The sequence below is a fragment of the Nyctereutes procyonoides genome, unplaced genomic scaffold (assembly GCF_905146905.1).
Source record: "Nyctereutes procyonoides isolate TBG_1078 unplaced genomic scaffold, NYPRO_anot_genome, whole genome shotgun sequence".
Lineage (NCBI taxonomy): Eukaryota > Metazoa > Chordata > Mammalia > Carnivora > Canidae > Nyctereutes > Nyctereutes procyonoides.
In genome coordinates, this window is record NW_026575025.1 from 6,021,914 (window position 1) to 6,045,750 (window position 23,837).

A 23,837-nucleotide genomic window follows, 5' to 3' on the forward strand; every position below is an offset into this window, starting at 1 on the left:
AGACATAGGCAGAGGGAGAAACAGGCTCCCTGCAGGGAGCCTGTTGTGGGACTCCATCCCAGGACCCCGGGATCACGACCTTAGCCGAAAGCAGACACTCAACCGCTGAGCCACCCGGGTGCCCCCTTGTATAAAGATTTATATACAAATTTATATATTTATATATAGATTTAGAAGCAACATCAAGTTGCTTTTTTTTTTTATTTTTTATTTTTTATTTTTTATTTTTTATTTATTTATGATAGTCACACAGGGAGAGAGAGAGAGAGAGGCAGAGACACAGGCAGAGGGAGAAGCAGGCTCCATGCACCGGGAGCCCGACATGGGATTCGATCCGGGGTCTCCAGGATCGCGCCCTGGGCCAAAGGCAGGCGCCAAACCGCTGCGCCACCCGGGGATCCCTCAAGTTGCTTTTTTAACCCTATGCTCTGCTGTCTTACATCAACCCTCCTTTGTCCCATCACTTCTTTCTTATCTCCTTTCCTGCTTCTCTAGATGAATCAAATACTGATACTACTTCATTTTTATTCTCTGTTAACTTGTTACTTTTACATACTTTTATTATTCATCAGTACTTTCCACCTTGACTCATCGGGGTCAACCTCTGATTAGCACTTCTACCAGTTCCCTGACAGCACAAGGTGCTCACAGTGCAAGACTCCATCCATACCCTCTGCCTTTTATGCTATTTTAATCATGCAGTTTTGCTATGCATGTACATATGTGTACGGCTTTTATGTGCATGCAGATCTAGGATTGATACCTTTCTACCAAACCGACCATTGTTTAAAATTATGAAATATCCCTCTTTGTCTCTAGTAATGTGTGAACCTCATGAAGCATTACCATTTCAGTCAATACAAATTTAAACTTTCTCATAAATCTGTCCTTTTATGTGTTTTTAATTCCTTCCTGTATTCTCCTGCCTCCTTCTGGGATCATTTTTCTCTGCCTGTCTCCTGAATCATTCTTCCAATGCAGTTCTCCTAGCGGTGAATTCTCTTGGTTTTGGTTTCAGCTTCTTTTTTTTTTTTTTTTTTGTATTGTGGTAAAATATACATAACCATTTTTGTGTGCAGCTCAGGGGTACTAAGCATATTCACATGTAGTACAGCCGTCTCCACCTTCTGTCTCTGGGACTTTGTCCTCTTGTGAAACTGAAACTCTGTCCCCACAAAACACTAACTCTCCCTCCACCACCCCATCCCCTGGCTCCCACCATCCTACTGTCTGTCCCTATGAAGCTGACTCCTCTTGGGACCTCATCTGAGGAGAGTCCTACAGGATTTCCTGACTTTGTTCTTCATTTTAAAGGGTTTATTCAATGATCCAGAATGCTAAGTTGGTAGTAATTTCCCTTGAGCACTTTACAGATGCCACCTGGCTTCTATCCTTTCTGTTGAGAAGCCAGTCATCAGGATAACGTGTCGTTGTCCCCATTCCCTCCTTCACTGCTTCTGTGACATTCCCTGTGCCTTTGGTGGAGGCAGTGTTACTCTGATAAGCCTAGGGATCCAAAGAGCTGCTTGCATCTGCAGCCTGATGTCTTCCATCATTCTTGGAAAAGTCTCAGCCGCCGAGCCTCCATTTTGTCTCCTTTCCTACTGGGATTCCACATGTGTAGGAATCATATCTCCCACATCTTGCATTTTTTCCATTTGTTTAATTCTATTTTGTCCCCATACCCCCACCTGGCAGTTCCCTTCCAGTTCACACATACTCCTTTCTTGCACATCTCCTCTGCTATCAGATTCATCTGTTGCATTCTTAATTTCCATTATTGTCTTTTCTGTTCTAAAATTTCCATTTTATTATTTTTAATACAGATTTTATTTCTCGGATGAAATTCTCCATCTATCTTCTTGAACCAATTAATCATGGTTATTTTAAAGTCTTTATCTAAAAGCTCTGAAGCAAACCACAGCCATCTGTTTGCTCATGAGTCTGTGGGTCAGCATTTTGGGCTGCTCATCTGGGTGGTCTCCCTTGGGCTCATCCATGCAACAGCTTGGCAGGACCGGGTGGTCTCAGCCAACCGCACGTGTCTGGAGCTACCCAGCTGTTGGCCCGGGTGTCACAGCTCTCCTCCTCATTGCTCTTCCAGCAGCCTCACTCAGACACATGCATGTGGCAGCAGCATTCTGACAGGATGATAGTGGGAGCTGTGAGGGTTCTTGAGACCATAGTTCAGACACATGGTCCACTTCCACCATGGTGGGAACAGACCCATAACTTTTTACATTCTTCACAGAACAAAATTCACTCACCCTTCCAAGGACACCAAAAAGTCTCATCCAATTAATGACAGCATCATGCTCTAGGTCCAACATATTAGGATCTGCCATTTTCTTCCAGCCTCTGTCCAATCCCTGGGTCCCCAAACAAGCTCCATGTGTTTGTGTTTGAAGATCTTGATATGAAAGGACCCCATGTTGGGAGTCCTAATTTCTTTACCTGTAATCTATTGCTGCCTAGTAAACCACACCTAAATTTAGTGGCTTAAGACCACAACTCGTTTTCTTATGATTCTGTGGGTCAGCAGTTTGGCGTCAGGTCAATGGGGAGGTTGTTTTGCTGGCATTGTGTGTGTGTTCGTGCAGATGCAGTCATCTGTAGACCTCCTGAGGCTGAATTGTCAGAGACGGTCTTACTACATGTCTATTGCTTGATTCTGGCTCTTGACTGGGGCACCTCTGTTCTCCTCTGTGCAGCCTCTCCAGCCAGCCAGCTCAGGCTGGCTCATGGGGCCACATTCCAAGAGCACATCACATATACAGTGTGACTTCCGAGCATTCTTTTTGTCAGAGCAAGTGTCAAGGTCAACCCAAATTCAAGTAGTGGGAAAACCAATTCTATCTCTTGATGGAGGAACTACAAGCATTTGGACCACTGAATTTGCCACATCTCGAGATCTGTTTCTGTGGTCTATTTTTTCCCTTGGATTTCAGTCTTTTCAGTGTAAAAATACATAAAGGGCCCAAAATATTATCTCCCTATAGATAATTTGGTTTTCTCCCGTGTGTAAGAGGTGCAGGCAGAGCACTCTGTCCCTGGCAGAGGTGTGGTCACATGCAGTCTTGGTGGCCAAAGCCCCACCACTTCCATTTGGGGGAATTTCCTTCTGTATTTCCTTCTAGACTTTTTTTCTATGCACATCATCAGTCATGCTTCCTTTGTTGATGTTTCTAGACAGATCTTTGTTTCTAGAAGGATCTAGATTTCTAGAAGGCACTTGAGAGGAGAGATGATATAATCTCCTGATCAAGTGATGTAGCTAGTAACTGTCTCTGCCTAATTTGTCCTGTGACCCCTACATTTTCCAGTGTATGCCTGTGTATGGGACATAGAATGTTCCAGCTGAAAGGGGCCTTGGGCACCCTCTCTTTGCACTCCCTCCCCATTATACTGGTAAGGAGCCAGAAGGCCGGAAGGTAGAAAGAAGTTTCTGTGGCTCTGCTGTGAGTTAAGGGCGTAGCCCATGTGAACCCAGGACACTGACTCCCGTACCATTTCCAAGCAACAGGCAAGGCAAGGATCCCTCTGGGACCATCCACTAATTAAAAGTCTCTTGCCTCCGGTCTGCTCTCCTCCCCAACCAATGTGGAGCCTTGAAGTCCTCCAATCCATGGGGCTGAACATTCTCTATTTCTGGAAGGGCCCAGCCCACATGCAGTGGGAGGCACTTGGGAAATTGCCAAGCTTTGGAAAATGCTGGGCACAGGATGACCATTACAGGGGAGCCACTCATGCCTCTTCTCCATTCTCCCTCACAGGCTGCGGGAGCACCACCGGGCCACCATCAAGGTCATTCGGCGCATGCAGTACTTTGTAGCCAAGAAGAAATTCCAGGTGAGTCCTACTAAGCGCTTCTGCCCTTGGCCCAGCCCCAGGAGCCCCTGTCCCACCCATGGCAAAGACTACAGGCCACCCTTCACCCCACCCTGCTACACCCTAGGCCTGACCCTCATCAAATATCCTGCAACAACTTCATTTTCCCTCTTACAAGACAGCCCCTGGAAGGACCCTGCCCTGAGGTCCAGCCTCAAGCCAGGTACACACAGAGCCTCAGGGTCTCACCCTTCTTTTCCCCTACTTGACTGGCAGATGACTCAGGAGTGGCAGAGAGGGTACCAAGCCTGCCCCTCATCACCCGGGCAGGAAGTGGGGTCCCCTAGACCCCGGAGCCCTGTCCCACACAGTCGGTGCTCTCGGCCCTATTCACCCCCTGCCCCCAATGGGAGTCACGAGAACAGAAGAGAAACTTGGCCCTGCCTGTGCCCTGGGGGCCGACTCACCTTTACAGGGAGAGGGAGAGGGTGAGGCTGGGGCCTGAGGGTTTCCCTGCCCCATCAGCTCACCCTCTGGGTCCGGGTCCAGGTCTTCTGCAGCTGCCCCTTGTATCCCCTGTTGCCTAAGGCCCCCCTAGAAAACCAGTTGGTGGCAGGCTCAGCTCCCCTTCTGCTGTGGGAACAGCCCTGGGTCTGAGAAGGTCCCTGGCTCCACCCTCAGTCTAAGAACATGTAGACTTCAGAAATGGGGACCCTCAGGGGTGCCCATTCTCTTTCCAGAAGGGCTGATCACCAGTGCCTTCAAAAAGTGAGTGCCCAATGGGCTGGGGACTGGGGCCCCAGGGAGCAGTGGTAACATCCAGGTCCCCAAGCAGGGAAGGTCGGGGCTGACCTGCTCCCTTCCTCCAGCTGGTCCCAGCAAGGCTGTGGCAAAAAACGGGGCCCCTCTGTCTGCTCCAGGCTGTGTCTCCTGTGCCATCCCTTCAGCAGAGACCACACCACTTGGGCCATAGAGCCCCATTGGGGGTGGACTTCTGGACGCAGACTCCCACCCCAGGCAGCCCTGGGTCAGTTCTTTCCCATCTGTAATGGGAACAAGAGCCCAAGAGATGGTGTGAGACCACATCCTTGCATAGCTCACAGGGCCCTCACCCATGGCAGCCCGTGGGCAGCATCTGCCCCAGAGCTGACCACCATTGGTCCGAGCCCCAACAGCACCCCTCAGTGAAGCGCTCCCTGGCCACTGTGTGTGTACCCCCCATGGCTTAGCAGCTGGCTGCTGTTTGGGATGGCTGCACACACAGTCCCTCGGTGACCTTCTGCTGCCCATCTGTCTGATACCCCGGGCAGGGAGGCCATTCACCACCAAACCAGGGCAGGTCGTGCAAAGGGTCCCACTATGGCCTGGGCCTCCTCGTTGCCCAAATAGACAAGTCATGGTAAGTGCCAGTCTTGGCTACACCAGGAGGTCTGCCTGGCAATGTCCTGGGCAAGACTGATGGCCCCAGAGCTCTCAAGTATCTGGTCTGTGGCCTTCCTCCCCAGGGGCCCTGGCTGCCCTGATGGTGGGACAGCTTGGGAGGGCACTAGAGAGGAGGGCCCAGCCTTCTCACAGCACCAGCACAATCCTGGTGGGGAAGGGGCTATGGAACCCCCTCCGGGGGTCTGCTCTGAGCAGCACCAGGGAGGCCCTGGGAAAGGCCAGGGTGTATTGGTGAGTGGCTTAGCAGTGACAGCAAAAACCCCAGACATCAACCTGGTGGAGCAGAGGGGTCAGTGGGGCATCTTCTAGGGATAAGGCTGACCTCCAGCCTGAGAAGCCAGGCCACTGAGCCTCCAGGGCAGGGCCCTGCAAAGCAGCCTGTAACCTACCACTTGGGGTGCAGTGAGGACATGGGGAGGCTGTGCCAGGGTGGACAGTGGGCTTGCAGGGTTTAGGGGCACCCAGCACAGAAGGCAGAAACATGAGGCTTCTGGCAGGCTCGGCTCAGGGGTTATGTGGGCAGCTTCCAGCTCAGGACAGAGCTCATCCTTGGTAGAAGGGCACCCACCATGGCTGGAACTGACTTGGGGAACACCCTGTCCCTGAAATGCAGGCAAGAAAACTGCCTGCTGGCCTCAGCAGGGGCCCCATCCTTCCTTCCAGGCCGGGATTTGCCTTTTCTGCCACAAGACACAGGCCAGGGTCCTGCCAGGGTCCCCAGAAGCAGGCTGGACAACCCTATCTCTCCTGCTTTCTGCCCCACCCTTATGCCTGGGATAGGGGGCCCTGGAGGAAAGCATGTGGGGCCCTTTGAATGCAGATGCTCCTGAGAGCCTCTCAGTTTGCTCTGGTGGGGGACAGAGGCTCTTGAGCAATGTGGGGTGGGGCGGGGGGCTCAGCCTCAGCAGCTGGCCCTCGTTGCCAGAGGCAGCACGGAGGCCCACGGGATGAGGAGGAGGGACCCACGGTGGAGCGCCTGGCTGTGAGGAGCTCTGTGAGGCTCCAGAGCAGCCTCCACCCCAGGCCCAGCTGTCCGGGATGCCTTCCCTTCCCCCACAACAGCCTGTCTGTCTGTCTGCCTGCACCCCACCCCCGCCCCCGGCCTCAGGGGCTGCAGACGTGGCGGGTGGCCCCCCGCCTGCCCCTCTGCCTGGCCGATAAGTGCCCGGCGGGCCGCCCCTGTGTCTGGCCAGAGGAGCCAGAGGCTCTTAGCCCTCCGGGTTTGCCTTGAACTCCCCTGTCCACCGTCGGTCAGTCTGGACAACCCTGCATTATCTCAGCTCATCTCAGGCTCCTGCTGCTGCCGCCAGAGGAAATGAGCTCTGGGGAGAAAGCTGAGATGGTTCCTCCAGCGGGGCCCAGGCAGCCCCTGCAGGGGCCTCCGGGAGTGCGGACCAGACCCCGGGGGGCTCAGCAGCACCAAGATAAGTCTCAGGGCGCCTGGGGCCCCGCCAGTCCCTGGGTCCTGGGGGCCAGCCAGGCGTTGCTGGCCCTTCTGCAGTCCGTGCTCTAAGCAAGGGGAGGCAGGGCTCCCCAGCTGCAGCCCGGAGCCGTGCCCAGCTTGCCAGCCCCGTCCTGCAGACACACATGCTGGGGCACACACTCATCTTCCCCCTTTCACACACACACTTTCTCCTGCTTTCCCAGAGGCATGTGTGTGCGCGCACACAATTTCCCAGCACACTCAGGTGCCCACATTCACCTGCATTGAGTGGCCATGCTCTCCAGCCTGCCCCGGAGCCCAGCCCAGGGGCATGTCTCCTGCAGACCAGGCCTAGGCCACCTAGAGCTCTGAAGGCAGCCAGCCCCCTGCCGACCCCCAGCCTCTCTGGCCTGCCTGCAAGTGCCTCATGCCTCACGAAGCCTTGGGCCCACAGGGGGCTGACTGTCATGACCCATAGCCACCTTCAGTGTGTGCACTAAGGAAGAGCTCAGACTCTTCCAGAAAGGAGTGTAGGGCTCAGTGTCCCCTGCCATCTTCCAGAAGGGAGGGCGGGGCTCAGCAACCCCCATCTTCCAGGAAGGAGCGTGGGGCTCAGCCTCCCCCATCTTCCAGAAGGAAAAAGTAAAATCTGAAGCTATTATCACTAGCCCATACCTGTTGTTATGACTGTCGTCCATCTGAGCATGCAGGGAGCCGAGGGTCTACCTAGAGACCCTGGGATCTCATGACAGGCCTGGCACATAGCCCACAAGACCATGCAGATGGTTCCACTGCCCAGCATGGGCCCCAAGGGTGGCATATCCTTCTGTCAGGGGTACAGCTGTGGTTTGGGGAAGATCAGGTTAATCCCAGCCCCACCACCACCCCACTAATCTCAGGATCCTGATTCAGGGCCCAGAGAGGGGCTGCACACTGCCTGTGAGGCCCGAGGGCCCCTCCTGGTAGGAACCCCCCAGACCTCTGAGGCCTAGCCCCTGGGAGGGAGGAGGCCCCCGCCTGAGAATTCCTAGTGTCCAGAATAATAACGGGGCATTGCCCATGTTGATTGCAGAGTCCCTGGGCTTGTCAGAAGCACACTCAGGTGCCCTTGGGTACCCCATTTTACTGGGAAAGCAGGGCTGGGCCATGGTCAGACTAGGGTAGCCCCAGTCTCGGGGGAAGAGGACACCTCAAGGAGAGGTTGGCCTCTGGTGGGCAGGAGAGACACATTCCTGGGGATCCCCGGGATTGAGACGCAGCCCTGACACTCGGTGGGTATCTGAACCTTGTTCCCTCTCGCCCCCACCCCAGGCGGGCCCACTGCACCTGGATGTCTGGCTGGCCTCCCAGGCCTTTGCCCTCCTCAGCTAGAGGCAGTCACCCCAGGCTCATTGCTCATGTGGACTCCTGGGTGCTAATGAGGACCACTCTGGGTGCCCCTGACCTGGCATCCCCACAGCCCCTTGGGTCAAGGGGCTCTATGTTCCCACACAGCTCTGGCTGGCCTGTGTGTGTGAAGGGCCCCCTGGGCCATCAAACCCCCACTCAGCTGGCCTGCTGCTACCTGGGGGAAGACCCTCGGCCCACAGGCTCCTGGGAACAGGGCCATAAATGTGGCTTGAGGTTTTGCTGACATCATAAGAAGCCTCATTCTCTCTGTTGTGGTTTCTGGTGATTTCACCTGAGCCCCACATGCATTGATGGGCTCAGAGCTGGCGCCAAGCCTCGGTGCCGTGGGGTCAGCGGCTCCACCCTGTGTGGCCCCAGGCCTGCTGTGGGAGTGTCCCCTCTGCCCTGGCAACCTCAGAGCCGCAGCAGGCAGCCTGTCCCAGAGCAGGCACAGCAGGCTGGGGGTCCCCTGGGGCCACCTCTGCCTGCCTCTCCCCAACCCCGAGAATAGTGGGTGTGCCTGCCAGAGAGGGTGTCAGGGCTCAGCGCGGGGCCAGGAAGACAGTGGCTGCGCAGAGCGCTGCCCCTCCTGGCCCATCAGCTGGACTAGTTCTTTCCAATAATAGGAGCTGGTAACCTGCAAAGGGCAAACAGGCAGGCCCTGCAGTGAGTGGGCAGGAAGCTAAGACCCAGAGAGGCCAAGCCGCCAGCCCAGGGCCACCCAGCCCCAGTGACTGAGAATGGAGTGGCCGAGCACCAGGGGAGAGTGGGCCACCGTGTGCGCCCTGGGCCAGAACAGCCCCATTGCACCATAGGGGTAACCTCCTTAAATTCCCAAGAGGCCCCCCCAGGCAGGCAGCATCACTGTCCACATTTAGTGCTGGGCCGAGGGGGCACAGAGCGGGGGCTGACTGTCTTTGTGGCCTACAGCAAGCGCGGAAGCCCTACGATGTGCGGGACGTCATTGAGCAGTACTCCCAGGGCCACCTCAACCTCATGGTGCGCATCAAAGAGCTGCAGAGAAGGTGGGCTCGGGTGCTGGGAGTGACCTGGGGGGATGGACAGGGGGGAGTTGCTGCGTGGGGCTCCCTCCCCCTCGGGCTGCACCAGCTCCACAACCCACCCAACCCTCTGCGCCTGCCTTCGACCGCACCGCGTCCAAGGGGGCCCAGGCCCTGCCCAGGACTCACCCACTTCCTGGGAACGCCCTGCCGGGCATGGAGCCCCACCCCACGGGTCTGTGTGCCTGTGCTCTCCCTGTCCCAGACCTGCAGCCAGGAACTCCAACCATTGGGAGCTGCCGTGTTTCAGCTTCTGGCTTAGAGCCTGGAGCTCATTCTCATGGAGGCAGCGTGGTCCCTGGGGCCGGCACAGGCTCACACTGGCTGCACCTCTCTGCTGGGCTAGCCTGGGAACCTAAGTCCCTGTGTCCCGGGATAGGGCTGGGACCCTGTGCCCGTCCTGACCACACCCAGAGGCTCAGGCTGGCGGCTGCCCCCCGCCATGGCTAACCCACCATAGGGACATGAAGCCCTTGGCTCAGCAACCTGGCCTCACCCTGGAAGGACCAGCTCACAGGACGGTCTCCGTGAGCATGGCTGAGATGCCCGGTCTGGGCCAATTACAAAGCAAAGACAGGACATGGGGCAGTCTTGAGGCCCTGTCCTGGCCAGAGAGAACATCTAAGGAACTTCCAACCACTGCCCCTCGTCTCTGAGCCCCCCCCCCCAGCCGTAGTATAGACCTCTGGGGCCTAGGAGGCCCCTGGTGGGTTTGTGGGTGGCAGTGGTGGGTGTCCCCAGAAGGGGTGGGTGGCTTGTCACCCTGCCAGGCACCTTGCTTGTCCACCCACCATCAGGCTGGGTGTATGTGTGGCGTCCAGGTCAAGCGTGAGCTGGTCTCTATCTGTCTCCCTCCCTCCCTCCCTCCCAGGCTGGACCAGTCCATCGGGAAGCCCTCCCTCTTCATCTCCGTCTCAGGTGGGTTTCCGCATCAAACCACCCTGCCCACACCAGACCCTTTGCGTACCCCTCTACCTGCACCTGCCTCTCCCTGTCAGAAGGGGCCACAGGGCCTTGGAAGGGCAGGATAGGCCACACACACCAGAGGGGAGCAGGTGGCCTCCACCCTGAGCCAAGCGCCTTGGAACATGCTTTACAGTTAGTGCAAGAACCCGCATAGATCCCCTTAAACTGTCAGCCTCTCTAGGCCATCAAAGATCGGGGTGTGGACCCCAGCATCCCATGAGGGGGGAGACGTGGGGAAGTTTTGCAAGGTGAGTCGCCAGCCCAGAGGGACCAGAGGGACCATCAGCCACAGGAGGGTGGGCATCATTGTCCAGCTCTGACTCCTTACGTCCCCCGGACCAGGCTCCATCCAGGGAGGACAGGGCCAGGCCCATTCCTGGGGTCACCCTGGCCCAAGTCATGGTGAGAGCCGTGGCTCACCCAGGGTGGGACAGCAGGGCAGCTGAGGGAGGCCAGCGTGGGGGTGGAGGTGGAGGGAGTGCAGAACGTGCAGACCCACGGCAGCAAAACCCCACGGTTGTTCCAGACGACTGCAATAAAGCAAATATTGCGATAAAGCCGAGTCTGAAGAATTTTAGGGCTTCCCAATGCAGATAGAAGGGATGGTTATGCAGTGCCATAGTCCAGTGTGTGCAACAGCATTGTGTGTGAAAAGCGAGCGTGCAGACCTTCACTGGAGAGGACCTTGGGGCTCGTAAGTGCTGACCGTCACCTGAGCCGTCGGCAAGTCTTGTCTCTGACGGCGGATCACCACAGCGCGGGTAGGAATTCAGACACAGCTGAAACAGGGCGAGAATTACTCACATGGGACATGGAGACAGGAAGTAAGCAAATGATGTTGGGACCCGGTGCCCACAGACCCGCCCAGTGCAGTGTCGCCACAAACCCTCCACCTGAAAATCCACGCCATACCTGCGCAGCAGGAAGCAGGCAGCGTCTGTGCTGGGTTTATGCAGCGCAGTGGGCACCATGTCCGTGGCCCCCGCAGGGTCATCTTGCCCTCCTGCACCAGGCTCTCGGAGGCCACAGAACCAGGAGTGGCGGCGGCGGGCCACGGGGCACCCGGTCCAGCCCAGGCCCCTGCCTCCCAGAGCTCCCACTGTGGAGGAGCTCACAGGTGCAGGCCTGTGACCCTCAGCTGCCCCACCCTCATCACCCTCCCCCAAAGGCCCCCCAACACACATCCCTGATCCTGATCCTCTGCCCCACAGAGAAGAGCAAGGACCGTGGGAGCAACACGATTGGGGCGCGCCTGAACCGAGTAGAAGACAAGGTAGGCGAGAGTCCCAAGCCACGCTGGCTCTGCCGGTCACCATCCTCAGGGTCAGGGTGCTCCCCATGGCACGGGGGTCCCCCACCCCCCTGAAGCCGGGTGGTGGTGCCTGGAACCTGGTTTGTAGGCCTCTGGCAATGGGTGTCTTTCCCGATGAGCAGTGCCCAGTACCCCCAGGGCCCCCTGGGAGAGGCTGAGGCTGCCCAGTGCGCCGTGGGGTAGGAAAAGCTGTCTACACTGCTGTCGCTGTGTATACTCGCGGAGGTCAGAGGTGCTGACGGTGGTACCAGGGGACTTCGGGGCGTGTCGGTGGGGAGGAGGGCCTGCAGTCTCAAGGACCCGCCTCCATAGGGATGCTGGGTGGGGTGCAGTGCCACCCAGGGCCCTGCTGGGTGTCCAGGAGGGATGTGGGACCTATGGGTCCTCTCCTGCAGAGGGGGTGCCAAGCCTGCACTCCCTCTGTTCTGTCACAGGCCCCTTGGCCTGTGCAGCCTCTGCCACCGGGATGCCCCATGCATCCTGTGGGCTTGTAGGCCTCTCAGCATGGGAGCCTCTTCCCGGGGTGTCCTGGGGGGTGAAGGAGCCCTTCTTAGGCTCAAGCCCACCCTGTGAAGTCTCTGTGGTTTGGAGCAGCCTATTATCTTGCCCGACAGCTCGTCCGTCTACACGGGCTTTATCTCAAAGTAGCCCGGAGGCTAAAAATAGAGGGATTTCGGTTGGGCAGGGTCTGTGTCTGCCGCTCGGTTTCCCTGGTAACGCCGGGCTCTGGCCCACTTCATCTCCGCTGTAGCTGGGCAGGAGGGGCAGGGGTGCAGCTCCCACCTCACCCCACCCCAGGGCCCGGCCTGCCACATCGCCTCTTCCCCACCTGCACGATCTGCCCTGGCCTAGGTGGCCATGGGACCGTGACACAGGATGGGACCAGGCAGAGAGAGGGAGGGCCACTGTCCATGTGCCCACAGGGGCCCTCGCTTCGGGCCTGGCTGGCTGAGACTGTGACATTGATGTGTGGCCCTGCCAGACGGACGACCTGGTGCTCTGGTCAGCACAGGCCCAGGAGGCTGGTACCTGTCTGCTCTCAGGCCAACGGCCCAGTGGGAGATGTCCCTGTCCAACAGGATGAGACCAGGAGAAGTCAGTCACATCCCCAGGCAGCAGATATCAGAGGCCTGGGGACCCTGGGCTTGGCCACTCCAGTGAACTAGGTATATCCTTATCAGGTGCTCCTCTTGGTGGCTGGGGGCAGCCCGTGGCCACACCCAGTGCAGCAGTCCAGGCACCCTGTATGTGTGGGAGGGGAGGCTTCTAGACATCAAAGGGAGGAGAGGTAGAGCAGGGAACAGACCCAGGCCCCTCACCCTGCCCTGGAGCCCTGGCCGAGGCAGTGTGGCCCCCACTGCTGATGAGAATCGTGGTGTCCTGGGAGCACGTGACCCTTCCTGCCCCCAGCAGCGCTGGGAGTGGGCCCTGCTTCTGGGTGTGCTCACCTCTCCTCGACCTTGCTGGTCTAGGGTTTTCTTATAGCTCTGTGTCCTGCTTCTCAGGGCGGGCCACCCTTTAAGCTCAGACTAGAGCCTGGAGTCCTCTGGGGGTGATGCGGGTAGGGGACAGGGTCTCCTGGAACAGTGCCCCCTCCCCGGCTGGAGCAGCAGACATCCAGCAGCCTGCAGGATCTGACCACCTGGATGCCCTGGTTGGCCATGGTCAGCAGGGTGGGCTGAGGCAGGGCCCGCACCGGCCTTGGGGATATAAATAGAACTAGTGCCCTCATTTCTGCGGATCCAAATGACAAAGGGAAGTATTTCCCATAGCCCCTGATCCCTGGGGGCAAGGTTTGGGGACACAGTCCCCCAGTGGCCCCAGCACTCAGGGGCTGTCGCTGGGCAGTGAGGACTCTGGGACAGCTACACACATGGTCACTGGGGAGACTGATTCTGTCCTGACTCTGTCCCAGTCTGCTGTGAGGAGCCGGTTCGGTCCGAGAGCCGAGCCCACCTGCCTGGAGTCTCCAAGGGGACGAGCCAGCCGACACTCTATGCCAGGTCGAGGCCCCCACCAGCCCCCTCGGCCTCCAGGGCCTCCTCCGCTGCTGGCCCATGCCCCCTCGACGGCAGACCCTGGGAAAGGGCCTCGCCAGGTCCAGAGGGCACAGTGGCACTTCCCGGGCCCCACATTATCACAGTTATCACCGGGGCCATCGGGACCATAAACAACCCCCGAGCAATCCTGCTGACTGTGGGAAGTCAGAGGCAGGAAATCCAGCAGCCACCAGCCCTCAGAGGCCCAGCAGGCCTGCAGCAATGCCAGCGAGTCAGAGACCCCACTGGGCAGGCCTTGAGCGGGAGAGGAACCTGGCCCTCACGCCGAGAGGTGTGGCCATCTGTGCTGCTGCTCCCATCCCAGGAGGGCTCACTCAACTGCAGGACACAGGCTTGGAGAGGAGCTGTGTGGGGGACATGTGGGCTGCACAGCTGCTGGCCCCCATTCTTGGGACCAGATCAGTTCTGAGGATCAGGGGGCTGAGATGTCCACTTGCGGGGAACTGCCAGGGAAAGCTAGATCAGCTTGTCCAGGGGTGCCTCAGTTTCCCTGCAAGGAGCCCTTGCCTCTGGGCCTCACAGCTTGCCAGCCAGGGGCCACAAGGGGGAGGAGGGTCCCATGTACTTCCTGCCCACCAGAGCCCTCGTCACAGCTCCGGCATGCTAGAGTGCTCCCCCCACCCAGTGCAGAGTGCCCCACCTGCCTGTCCCTGGGGTACCTTGCACCTGGTCTGGCCTGGCCGTTGAGGCCTGCCTCACTCCCAGGATGGGAAGAGCAAAGTAACATTCCCATCCCACGGCCTGTGTCCCCACAGGCATCACCCCCAGACAGTTGGGAACCTGCCCCCCATGTCTCAGACCCGCTCCCCACTGGCCTCCCTTTAGCAGGGAAAGAGAAAGGCATGAGCTGCTCCTTGCATGCTTCTGTTTAAAAATCACCAGAGCCGCCATGTGCTGTTTCGTGTTGTCTTTATTCTGGAAAGGAGGGACTTTTATTTCCCCAAAGAAATCCTTCCTTACTGGTGAGGAAACTGAGCCCCAGAGAACTTGAGCAGTTGCCCAAGGTCACATAGCTGGTTAGGGGATTAAGGGAAGAGGACGCGGCAGATGGGAGGGGGAGCAGAAGTAGAGAGACAGAGGGACCCAGACAGTGCTTCGTGAACACAAAAACGTAAGGGGTCAGTTGGAAAGGAAGCAGGTACGGCGTGGAGGGCCCAGCTGGGGCCTGGGGGGTCCAGGGCCCTGGGACAGATTCAACAGAGGGGCCTGGCCTGAGAACACGAGCCCCCCAGCCTGGCCCCCAGCCCCCAGCCCTGCGAGGGCTGCTGGGAGGCAGGCGTCCCCTCAGCTCTCTGGGGATGCCACAGAGAAGACTGCTCGAACCTTCCTCCCCCGTGTGTATTCTTAGCTCGGTCCTCAGGACCTGCTGCAGTGTTTATGTTGAGCCCTGTTTATTTTGCAAGCTCAGCTCATACTGCTTGTGCTGATATGAGGAGCGCAGTGGGCTGGAGGATTTCTTTCTTCTCTGTTTTTGCCGGAAATGTTCATGGCTTAGAGCCGGACACAGGGAAGGACTGGGTTTGCAGGCCCCAGTTCAGAGGGCGTGGGTAGGACGAGCCCCCCCACCACCACCTGACATACCTTTTGCAGCCTCCTGTCCTAGAATCCTGGCCAGCACACCTTTCTCCTGGAGTCCAATGCCCCCAGCCCGGGAGCCCCCCCAGCACACCTGCCCCAGACCCCTCTGCTGACCACATGCTTGCCCTCCCCTTGGACCAGACAAGGCCAGTTACCCAGGGCTTGGCATCTGCCCCAGATGCTGCTCCTCCTTCTCTGTCCTCATCCCAGAGCGACTCCTCCATACCCCCAGCTGCCAGCGGGCCTGAGACCCTGTCATCCCAACAACCCTCTCCCTACCCCGCTCACCCCTAAGAGCCACCTCAGTGCTGCTCACCTGGCTCTCTGGCCCCACGGCCTCCCTGAAGGATCTAGACAGTGGTCATCTCCCTTGGTGATGATTGTCCAGCCATCCGTGTGGCCTGTGGCCCTGCTCCAGCCCTTCACATCGTGCGTTGTTAGACACATCTGAAATCTGCCTGCTAATATTTCCTTCAGAATTTTTGCGTTGACATTTGCATGTAAGACACATCCATGACCTCATTTTCCTTCTTCATACTGTCCCCATCAGGATTTGGTGTCAAATGTATGTAAGCCTCACCGAATGAGTTAGTTGAGAAGTGTTCTCTCTCTTTCCATATTCTAAAAGATTTTATATGGGATTATGATCACCTCCCCCCGCCTTGAATGTTTGGTGAAATTTAAAGGTAAAGCCATCTAGGTCTGGCGCTTTTTTTGTGGGAAGACTTCACACTCTGAGTCAAAGACATGGCGGTTATGGGAATGGGGGTTTTCTATCTCTTCTTGTGTCAGTTTTGTTCAGTCGTACATTCTAGAGATCTGTACATTTCCTCTCAGTTTTCCAGTTCACTGGCATTATCATTTTAATGTCCATATCATCAGTAGCTAAGTACCTTGTTTTATTGTCAGTATTGTTTATTTGTGCCTTCTCATTTTTCCCCATGGGTCAAGCTTGCCAGCTATCTGCCAGTTTTATTAATATTTTCAACAAAATTTTGACTTTATCGATCCTTGCTATTATAAGTTTTGATTTTGTTTCATTGACTTCTCTTTGTTTTCTTCCTTCTATTTACTTGGCCTTGATATATTGCTCTTTCTTAGGTTCAGTAATTACTAATTTTCAGACTTTCTAGATTTCTAAGGTGTGATTTTAAGGCTATACATTGTCCTCTAACTACCACTTAAAGTGCATTCCCCAGTTTTGATAGGTAGAATTTAAATCTAATGTCCATTTACTTATGTATCTTTCTAATCTCCATGATGGCCTCTTGTCTGTCCCAGAAGCTATTTATTGCATGACTTTTGTTGTTGTTAGAATTGTGAGAATTTCTAATTGCTCACTTGTTAGAGAAAGTGATTGTGTGACACCAGTCCTTTGAAATACTATGAAACATGTTTTATGGCACAATAAGTGGTCCATTTCTGTAAATGGACCTTCTGTGCCTGAATACCATGTGTATTCTAATGCTGTCAGCTGCAGGGTTATATTTATGTCCATTAGGATGAGCTGGCTAATTGTTTTTCTTGGAATCTGTATTCTGATTGGAATATTGTTATCTACTTGATCCGTCATTATTGAGAAATACATCAAAATTCCAACTACTGTGGAGGATGTGTCTAGTTTTTCTTATATTTCTGTCAATTTTTGCTTTATATGTTTTTAGGTCTTATGATTAGATGCATATATTAAACTTTTTATATAGTCACTGCTGGATTCAATGTTTTATAATTACACACTATCCTCTTTATATCAAGCAGTGTTTTGTTTGCCCTTAAAGTCTATTATCATTGCTATCCAGACTTAAATTTGTGTGAACATCTTTTATTTTAAAGCTTTGTTGAGGTATAATTTGCATGTCCTAAAGTTCATGCAATGTACATGTATAACAGATTTTAGCAAATTTCTAATTCGATGAGCAACTATCATCAAAACTAAGTTTTAGAACATTTTTCAATATCCCCCAAATTCTCTTAATTCCATTTGCAATCATTGCCAGTTTCCACCCCCAGCCACAGTCAAAAACTATTCTGCTTTCTGTCTTTGTATCCTTAAATTGTGGTGGGGTTTTTTTTTTGTTGGGGGGGGGTGTTTTGTTTTGTTTTACAGAGGGAAGGAAAGAGAGAGGAGGGGGAGAGGAAGAAGGAGAGAGAGAATCTTAAGCAGACTCCATGCCCACTGTGGAATCTGACATGGGGATCAATCTCACAGCCCTGAGATCATGACCTGAGCTAAAATCAAGGGTTGGACGCTTAGCTGCCTGAGCCACCCAGGTGCATTCCTTAAATTTCTGTAAGACTAGAAATTTGCCTTTTGTAAAGGTTTCATATAAATGGAGCAATCCAACATGTGGTGTTCTGAGTTTGGGTGTGTTTTGTTTTGTTTTGTTTTTTGTTTTGTTTGTTTATTTGTTTTTACATAATGTAATGTTCTTGAGGTTCATCTTTATTGTGCCATGTTTTTCTTTCCTTTCTGATGCTGACTAGTATTCTGTTGTATGGATAGACCACATTTTGTTTACACAGTTGCCAATTGATGGACATTTGGATATTTTGCTGTTTGGGGTTATAGATAATGCTGCTGTAAACTGTTACCCACTAGCCTTTGTATGGACATACATTGTCACTTCTCTTGGGTAGGCTCCTAAGAGTGGAATTGATGGATTCTATGGTAAGTTTCTTTCCAACTTTCTAAAAAAAACTTATGACCTGTCTTCCAAAGGGCTCTGTACCAATGTGATTTCCCGCCAGTCATATACAAAGTTCCACCTTCGCTGTATCCTTGCAGATACATGGTAAGGTTGGTCTTTCTTATTTTAGCCAATCTAGTGAGTATATGACTGTGTCTCATTATAGGTTTGATTTACATTTCACTAATCTCCAGTGATGTGGAGCAGCCTTCCACATGCCTATTCAGCATTCGTAGTCATGTGTAGTGACGTGTGCATTCAACTCTTGCCTGTGTTCTGGCTAAGTCGTTTGTTCTGTTACTGGGTCCTAAGAATGGTTTCTATGTTCCAGACACAAGTCCTCTATCAGATAAACAACTTACAAATATTTTCTCCCCTTCTGTGGCTGTCTTTTCATTATCTTCATCATTTCTTTTAAAACAAAAGTTTGACATTTTAATGAAGTCCAATGTATGTTTTCTTTCATAGTTCTTGCTTTCGACATTCTACTGAAGGCCATGAATGTTTTCTTCTGTTTAATTCCGGAAGTTTTATGGATTTAACTATCACACTTTGCCCTGTAATTCATCTTCAGTTAATTTTGGGGTATGGTATGAGATTAAGTCTAAATTAATCTCCTTTATTTTTTTATTTTTTGCTTATAGATATCCAAGGGTCTCAGCACCTTTTGTTGCAAAGACTATTTTCCCCATTGAATTGTCACAGCACCTTTGTCAGAAATCAACTGAACAAAAATATGTGGGTTTATTTCTGGATTCTCGAGTCTGTTCTCTTTGTCTATATACCTGTCTACAAATCCACATCACATTTTCTTGATTATTGTAGCTCTATAATATGTTTTGAAATCAGGTAGCATAAGTCTTCCAAGTGTTTTCTTCTTTCTCAAATTGTTTTGCTCATTCTAAGTCCTATGAATTTTTCTATGAATTTTATAATCATCTTGTCAGTTTCTATCAAAAGAGAGAAAGAAAGAAAGCCAGCCAGCCTGCTGGGATTTTGATAGGGATTGTGTTGAACCTATGAACCTGTTTGGGAAAAACTGATCTCAACAATAGAGAGTCTCCTAATTCATGAACACAGCATATCCTTCCATTCATTTTATCTTTAGTTTCTTCCAGTGATGTCATTTTTGGCATATAATTCTTACACATATTTTGTTAAATTTACTGCTAAATATTTTATGACTTTTGGTGCTACTGTTAATAGAACTGTTTCCTTCATTTCATTTTTGAATTGTTTATTGCTAGTATGTAAAAATACTATTAATTTTTTATATAAAACTTGTAAAATGTGACTTTGCTGTTATTAATTTTAGTAAATATTGTTATTATTGTTGATTCCTTAGGATTTTCCACGTATAGAATCATGCCATGTGTAAATAAAGACAGTTTTACATCCTTTCAATCTGGATGCCTTTAATTTCTCTTTTTGCCTATTTTTCACTGGCTTGAACTTCCAGTAAAATGTTGACTAGAAGGAGCCAGATAATATCTAACTGAGAAATGCACTCAGTTGTTCACCACTAATTATGATATTAGCTGTAGGTTTTCCACAGATGCTCTTTATCAGGTTAAGGATTTTTTTCCCTTCTATTCTTAGTATGTTCAGAGTTCTTATCTTGAATGGATCTTGGATTTTCTCAAATGCCCATTCTGCATCTTTTGAGATGGTCACATGGGTTTTATCCCTTATGCTACTATTATGGTAGGATAACCAATTTGGAGATAAGAAACTAACTTAGTATTTCCCACTTGGTCATGGTTTATAATCTCTTTTATATGTTGCCATATTTACTTAGCTAATATTTTGTTAAGAATGCATCTGTATTCATAAAGGATATTGATCTATAGTTTTCTTGTGATTTTTTTTTTCTGATTTTGATGTCAAGTTTTAAAAAAATCTTTTCTTTTTAATCCTATATACGCATTTTGGATATCTTTTAGAAACACTTCATGGCTGAGGGTTTTTTTAATCATCTAACACATTTATACTTAAAGTAACTTCTAATATATTTGATTTCTAGCAATGTATTTTGTGTTTTCCATTTGTACTAAATTTGTTAATGTTTATTTTGCTCCTTGTGTTGGGTTGATGGTTGTTTCACATTTGCTTTTTCTTCTACTGGTTTTAAAATTATGTATTCTATTGTCATTCTTGTAGATGTTAGCCTAGAACATTTAAAATAGATATATGGCAGAGTTAATTGTTACTTTTACCCACATCTGTAATATAATAAGGACATTATAATACTTTTGATTAGAACACATTAGTCACTCTCCTGCTGATTTATAGTCTTCGTTGTATATTTTAGTTCAATCATGTTTATTTTTTAACCCAGTGAGTCATAAATAGTAGTATTTGATACAATCAATATGTGTTTAAATTTACCCACCTATTTGCCTCTTTTGTCATTCATCATTTATCATCATCATGTCACTCATCATTTATTTTTCATCTCAGAACTTACATCTGGGATCACTTTCTTCCAACTGAAGTATTTGTTAGAATTTCCTTAGTTGAAAATCAAAATCTCTCAGATTTTATTTTTCAAATTACTTATTTTGCTGTTGTGTTTTAAAAAATATTTCCACTGGGAATAAAATTCTAGGTCCTAGATTACCAAAATGGTTTTCTCTCAGCACATTGAAAATATTATCTGACTGTTCTTGGGTTTATACTGTCAGTCCTCAGAACAAAGGTGAAGAGGAGCTCTTGCTCCCTGGAAGGTGGTGTATCTCTTCTCTCTGGCTGTTTTAAAGATCTCTCCTGTAGTTCTAGTCTCCTGTATTTTTACCAAAGGGTCTTCATGAAGTTTATTTTGTTTGTTCTGCTTGGAATTTGGTGAGTCCTTAATCTACCGTTTGGTGTCTGGCATCAGTTCTGGGTTACTCTCAGTCATTAGCTCTTCAGATTTTACCTTAGCTAATTATCTCCTTCTGGAATTTTCATTAGGTATGTGGCAGACCATCTCACTCCCCGCCATGTTTTTGAATCTCTCTCATTCTAAAATCACATTGTTTCTCTATACTGTATTCTGGATCATGTCTTCTGATCTGCCTTCCAGTTCACTAATTATTTCTTCACCTGTGTCTAATCTGTAAAACCTGTCCAATGAATTTTCAATTTCAATTATTTTTCTATTTATGGGAATCCTATTTGGCTCTTGTTCACAACTGATAGATCATTTTTATAGTATCTTCCTTTTCATTTGTATATTTAAACTTAAAAAAAATCTTGAAGTGTATTGAATGTGGCTATTTTATATTTAATTTCTATTAATTTTGTTATCTAAACTCATTGTGAGTCTGCCTCTCTGGTCTTTGTTTTTTCCCTCCTGATTTTCATTCATGGTGTTTCATTCCCTTTGAGGGCTTTCTTCTTTAAAATCTGAAGTGTATATATCTTAAAATTTATCTGTGGTTATTTTTAAGGCCCAGTGGAGTTCAGGGTCTTGGGGAAGATCTATGGCTCCCTCTTCCTTTGCTATACAGGTGGGAGCATTACCACTCAGGACTTTAAATTCCAGGCTCAAAGTTTTCTAGACCACCCAGGAAGTGTACGTTTGTGCTTCCAAGCTGAGTGTGGATGTGATTTCTCAGAGCAAATATTGTTCCACTCCCCTTAGCAGCAGGGGATTCTCTTTAGTCTTTTTGAGAAGTGGGCTATTTCTCATTGACCCTCACACTGAACGTGGAGTCCTTTGAAGGTCCCAGCTTTATGTAGGGCTACGCTGCAAGACTCCCCACCTGGGGCAGGCCTGGGCTTGGATACCATCCATCACCTGTGAAACTCATGTTTGCTCAGCTCATCAGATGCCTTCAGGGCACCTTGTACGTCTGTGGGTTCCACTTTCGCTGCACTTTCAGCCTCTGACCTCCCCTACTTCCTGGTGAGCTCATTAATGCCAGTGAGTCTCTTTCTCCAACATGTGATCAGACAAGCTCTCATCCTAACATAGTGGATAGAATCAGGATTTTGAAGGTGAGATTTTCCTGGAAAGCCTGGGTCTCGTGGCTGTGGTATCCCAGCTCCCTAGACTGGTTCCTGACTCTGCTACGTTCCATTCCCTCATGACACTGGGAGCTACTGGACAGTAGTGACAGGTCTGGTTTATGCTGGTCCCTGGGGTCTCAGTCATAAGTGGGTCTCATGCTGGAACTCCAGAGGGTTGGGTTGGGCTTCCAGCCCTCGGCAGGCTAGACCAAGGACAAACTCCTACACTCTCTCTACCCCCCAGAAAGGGAGGAGTCCCTCCCACTAACTTGTACTGAGGCCCACTGGCCTAATTCAGTTAGGGGCCAGCAAACTGGGACCTCTGGGCCAAATCTCAACCCTGACCTATTTTTACACTAATAATAATAATAATAATAATAATAATAATAATACAATTTCTTAAATAGAAAACAGAGCTTGAATGTGATCCACAACACCTATAATATTCATTGGCCCCTTAGAGAAAAGTTTGCTGACCCAGACTCTAGGCCTGGGTTGTCCAACAGAAATCTCATGGGAGCCACACATATAACTTAACATTTTCTAATAGCCACATTTAAAAATATATAAAGAAATAGATTAAGTTCATTGTAATAATATATTTTATTTAACCCAATAGATTGAAAATATTATCACTTCAGTATATATAATCCATACAAAAGAATTGTTGGGATTATCGACATTGTTTCTTCAAAAGCCGGGTGTGTGTGTTACGCTTACAGTACACCTCAGTTTGGATGGTACATTTTCATAAGAACTCCTCAGTCTGCACTTAGAGGTAAAATTTACAGTTAAAAACGAGGCTCTCTTACCCAAGTAATTCTAAACATAGTTAAAGTTTTCCAATTACTGAATCGGGGATCTATATTTAAATTTAAACTTGAATCTGCTTAACTTAAATTAAAACTCCTTTCCTGGGTTCCACAAGCCACATTTCAAGTTCTCCATGGCCAAATGGCGCTGGTGGCTTCTTACTGGACAAGCCACTCTCATGGGGACGCCCCCTACCAGCATCCAACCTAGGCGGGACCCGGGGAAGTGCCCCGTGAACACCGACATGTTGAAAGGGTGGGCAGATGAGCAGCAGTGGGCAGGGAAGCAGCATCTCCTATGCCCTGATGTCCCCAGCAGGGACATGTCCTTGTAGGCTCCTCGGTGCACGCTGGACAGAATCCTCCCTGGATTCCCTCCCTCGAGCCCCCAGAGCCCATGACCCAGGCCTCCCTGCCCACCGTCTGCCTGGGACTCTGGTCCTTGCACCACGCCTGGTCTCCCACCAGCCAGGCTGCCTCCACTTCTGCTTTCAGGAGGCCGTGAGGCCACATTTGCAGGCTCCCCACAGAGCACCCCACCACCGTGGGCTCCGTCATGCCCTGGCCGCCCACTCAGGCGGGTGGCATCTGGAAGCTGGGTGAGGTATGGGGCTCCCACGACAGCGCTGCCCTCTGCACCCCTGTTCAGAGCCCCCCCTTCCTGTGCCCCTCCCCAGCCTGCTCTCCTCGCTGGTGAGCCGCTCTGGAGTGACGGGGCCGTAAATAGGCGAAGGCGTGGGCTCCAGCTGATCAAAGGGCCCCCTTCAGAAGCCTTCATTAGCTGCTATTCTGGGAACTGGTTATTTTAAGGTTAGTGTATTTTTTCTTTCCTGAGGAGCCGTCTTAGTGGATGGCGAGGTCCTGAGGTGCTGGCTCTCCAGTCAAACCACACAAGCCCTGTTTTGTCTAGGGTTTCAAAGATAAACCTATAATGAAAGCGTCAGTTGACGCTGAGCGCCACCGCCCCCCTTCCTGGGCAGAGGGGGGCGGGCCTGCCGGGGAGTCCCCGGACCCCAGGAGCCCAGGAGACCTGGGGCCGCCGCTCTCCTAGAGGGAGCCTGAGGTCAGGGCCGCCCGGGCCCGCCACCTGGGGCCTTGGGGACGCCGAGCCCAGTGTTCTCACGGCCGCGGCCACCCCCGCAGGCCGTGCCCGGAGCCGGGCTCTGGAGGCTTCTCCCCATAGAAGGCCCAGCTTTGGCCAGCCGTCTTCGAGGGGAGATGCCCGCTCTCCCCAGTGGCCAGGGGGACCCACACTAATGTCAAAATTGAAGAGGGTGGTGATGCT

At 51.6% G+C, this 23,837-nt stretch overlaps 1 protein-coding gene across 1 annotated transcript in view; it reads left to right on the forward strand.

Annotated features, from left to right (window-relative positions):
• The window catches only part of KCNQ1 (potassium voltage-gated channel subfamily Q member 1), a 322,601-nt gene that overhangs the window by 240,947 nt on the left and 57,817 nt on the right, over positions 1-23,837 (forward strand). The window contains exons 12-15 of the mRNA XM_055314312.1: positions 3,774-3,849; positions 9,014-9,108; positions 10,016-10,062; positions 11,322-11,383. Of these exons, the coding sequence (XP_055170287.1) occupies positions 3,774-3,849; positions 9,014-9,108; positions 10,016-10,062; positions 11,322-11,383 (280 nt within the window). The remainder of the gene's footprint in view (positions 1-3,773; positions 3,850-9,013; positions 9,109-10,015; positions 10,063-11,321; positions 11,384-23,837) is intronic.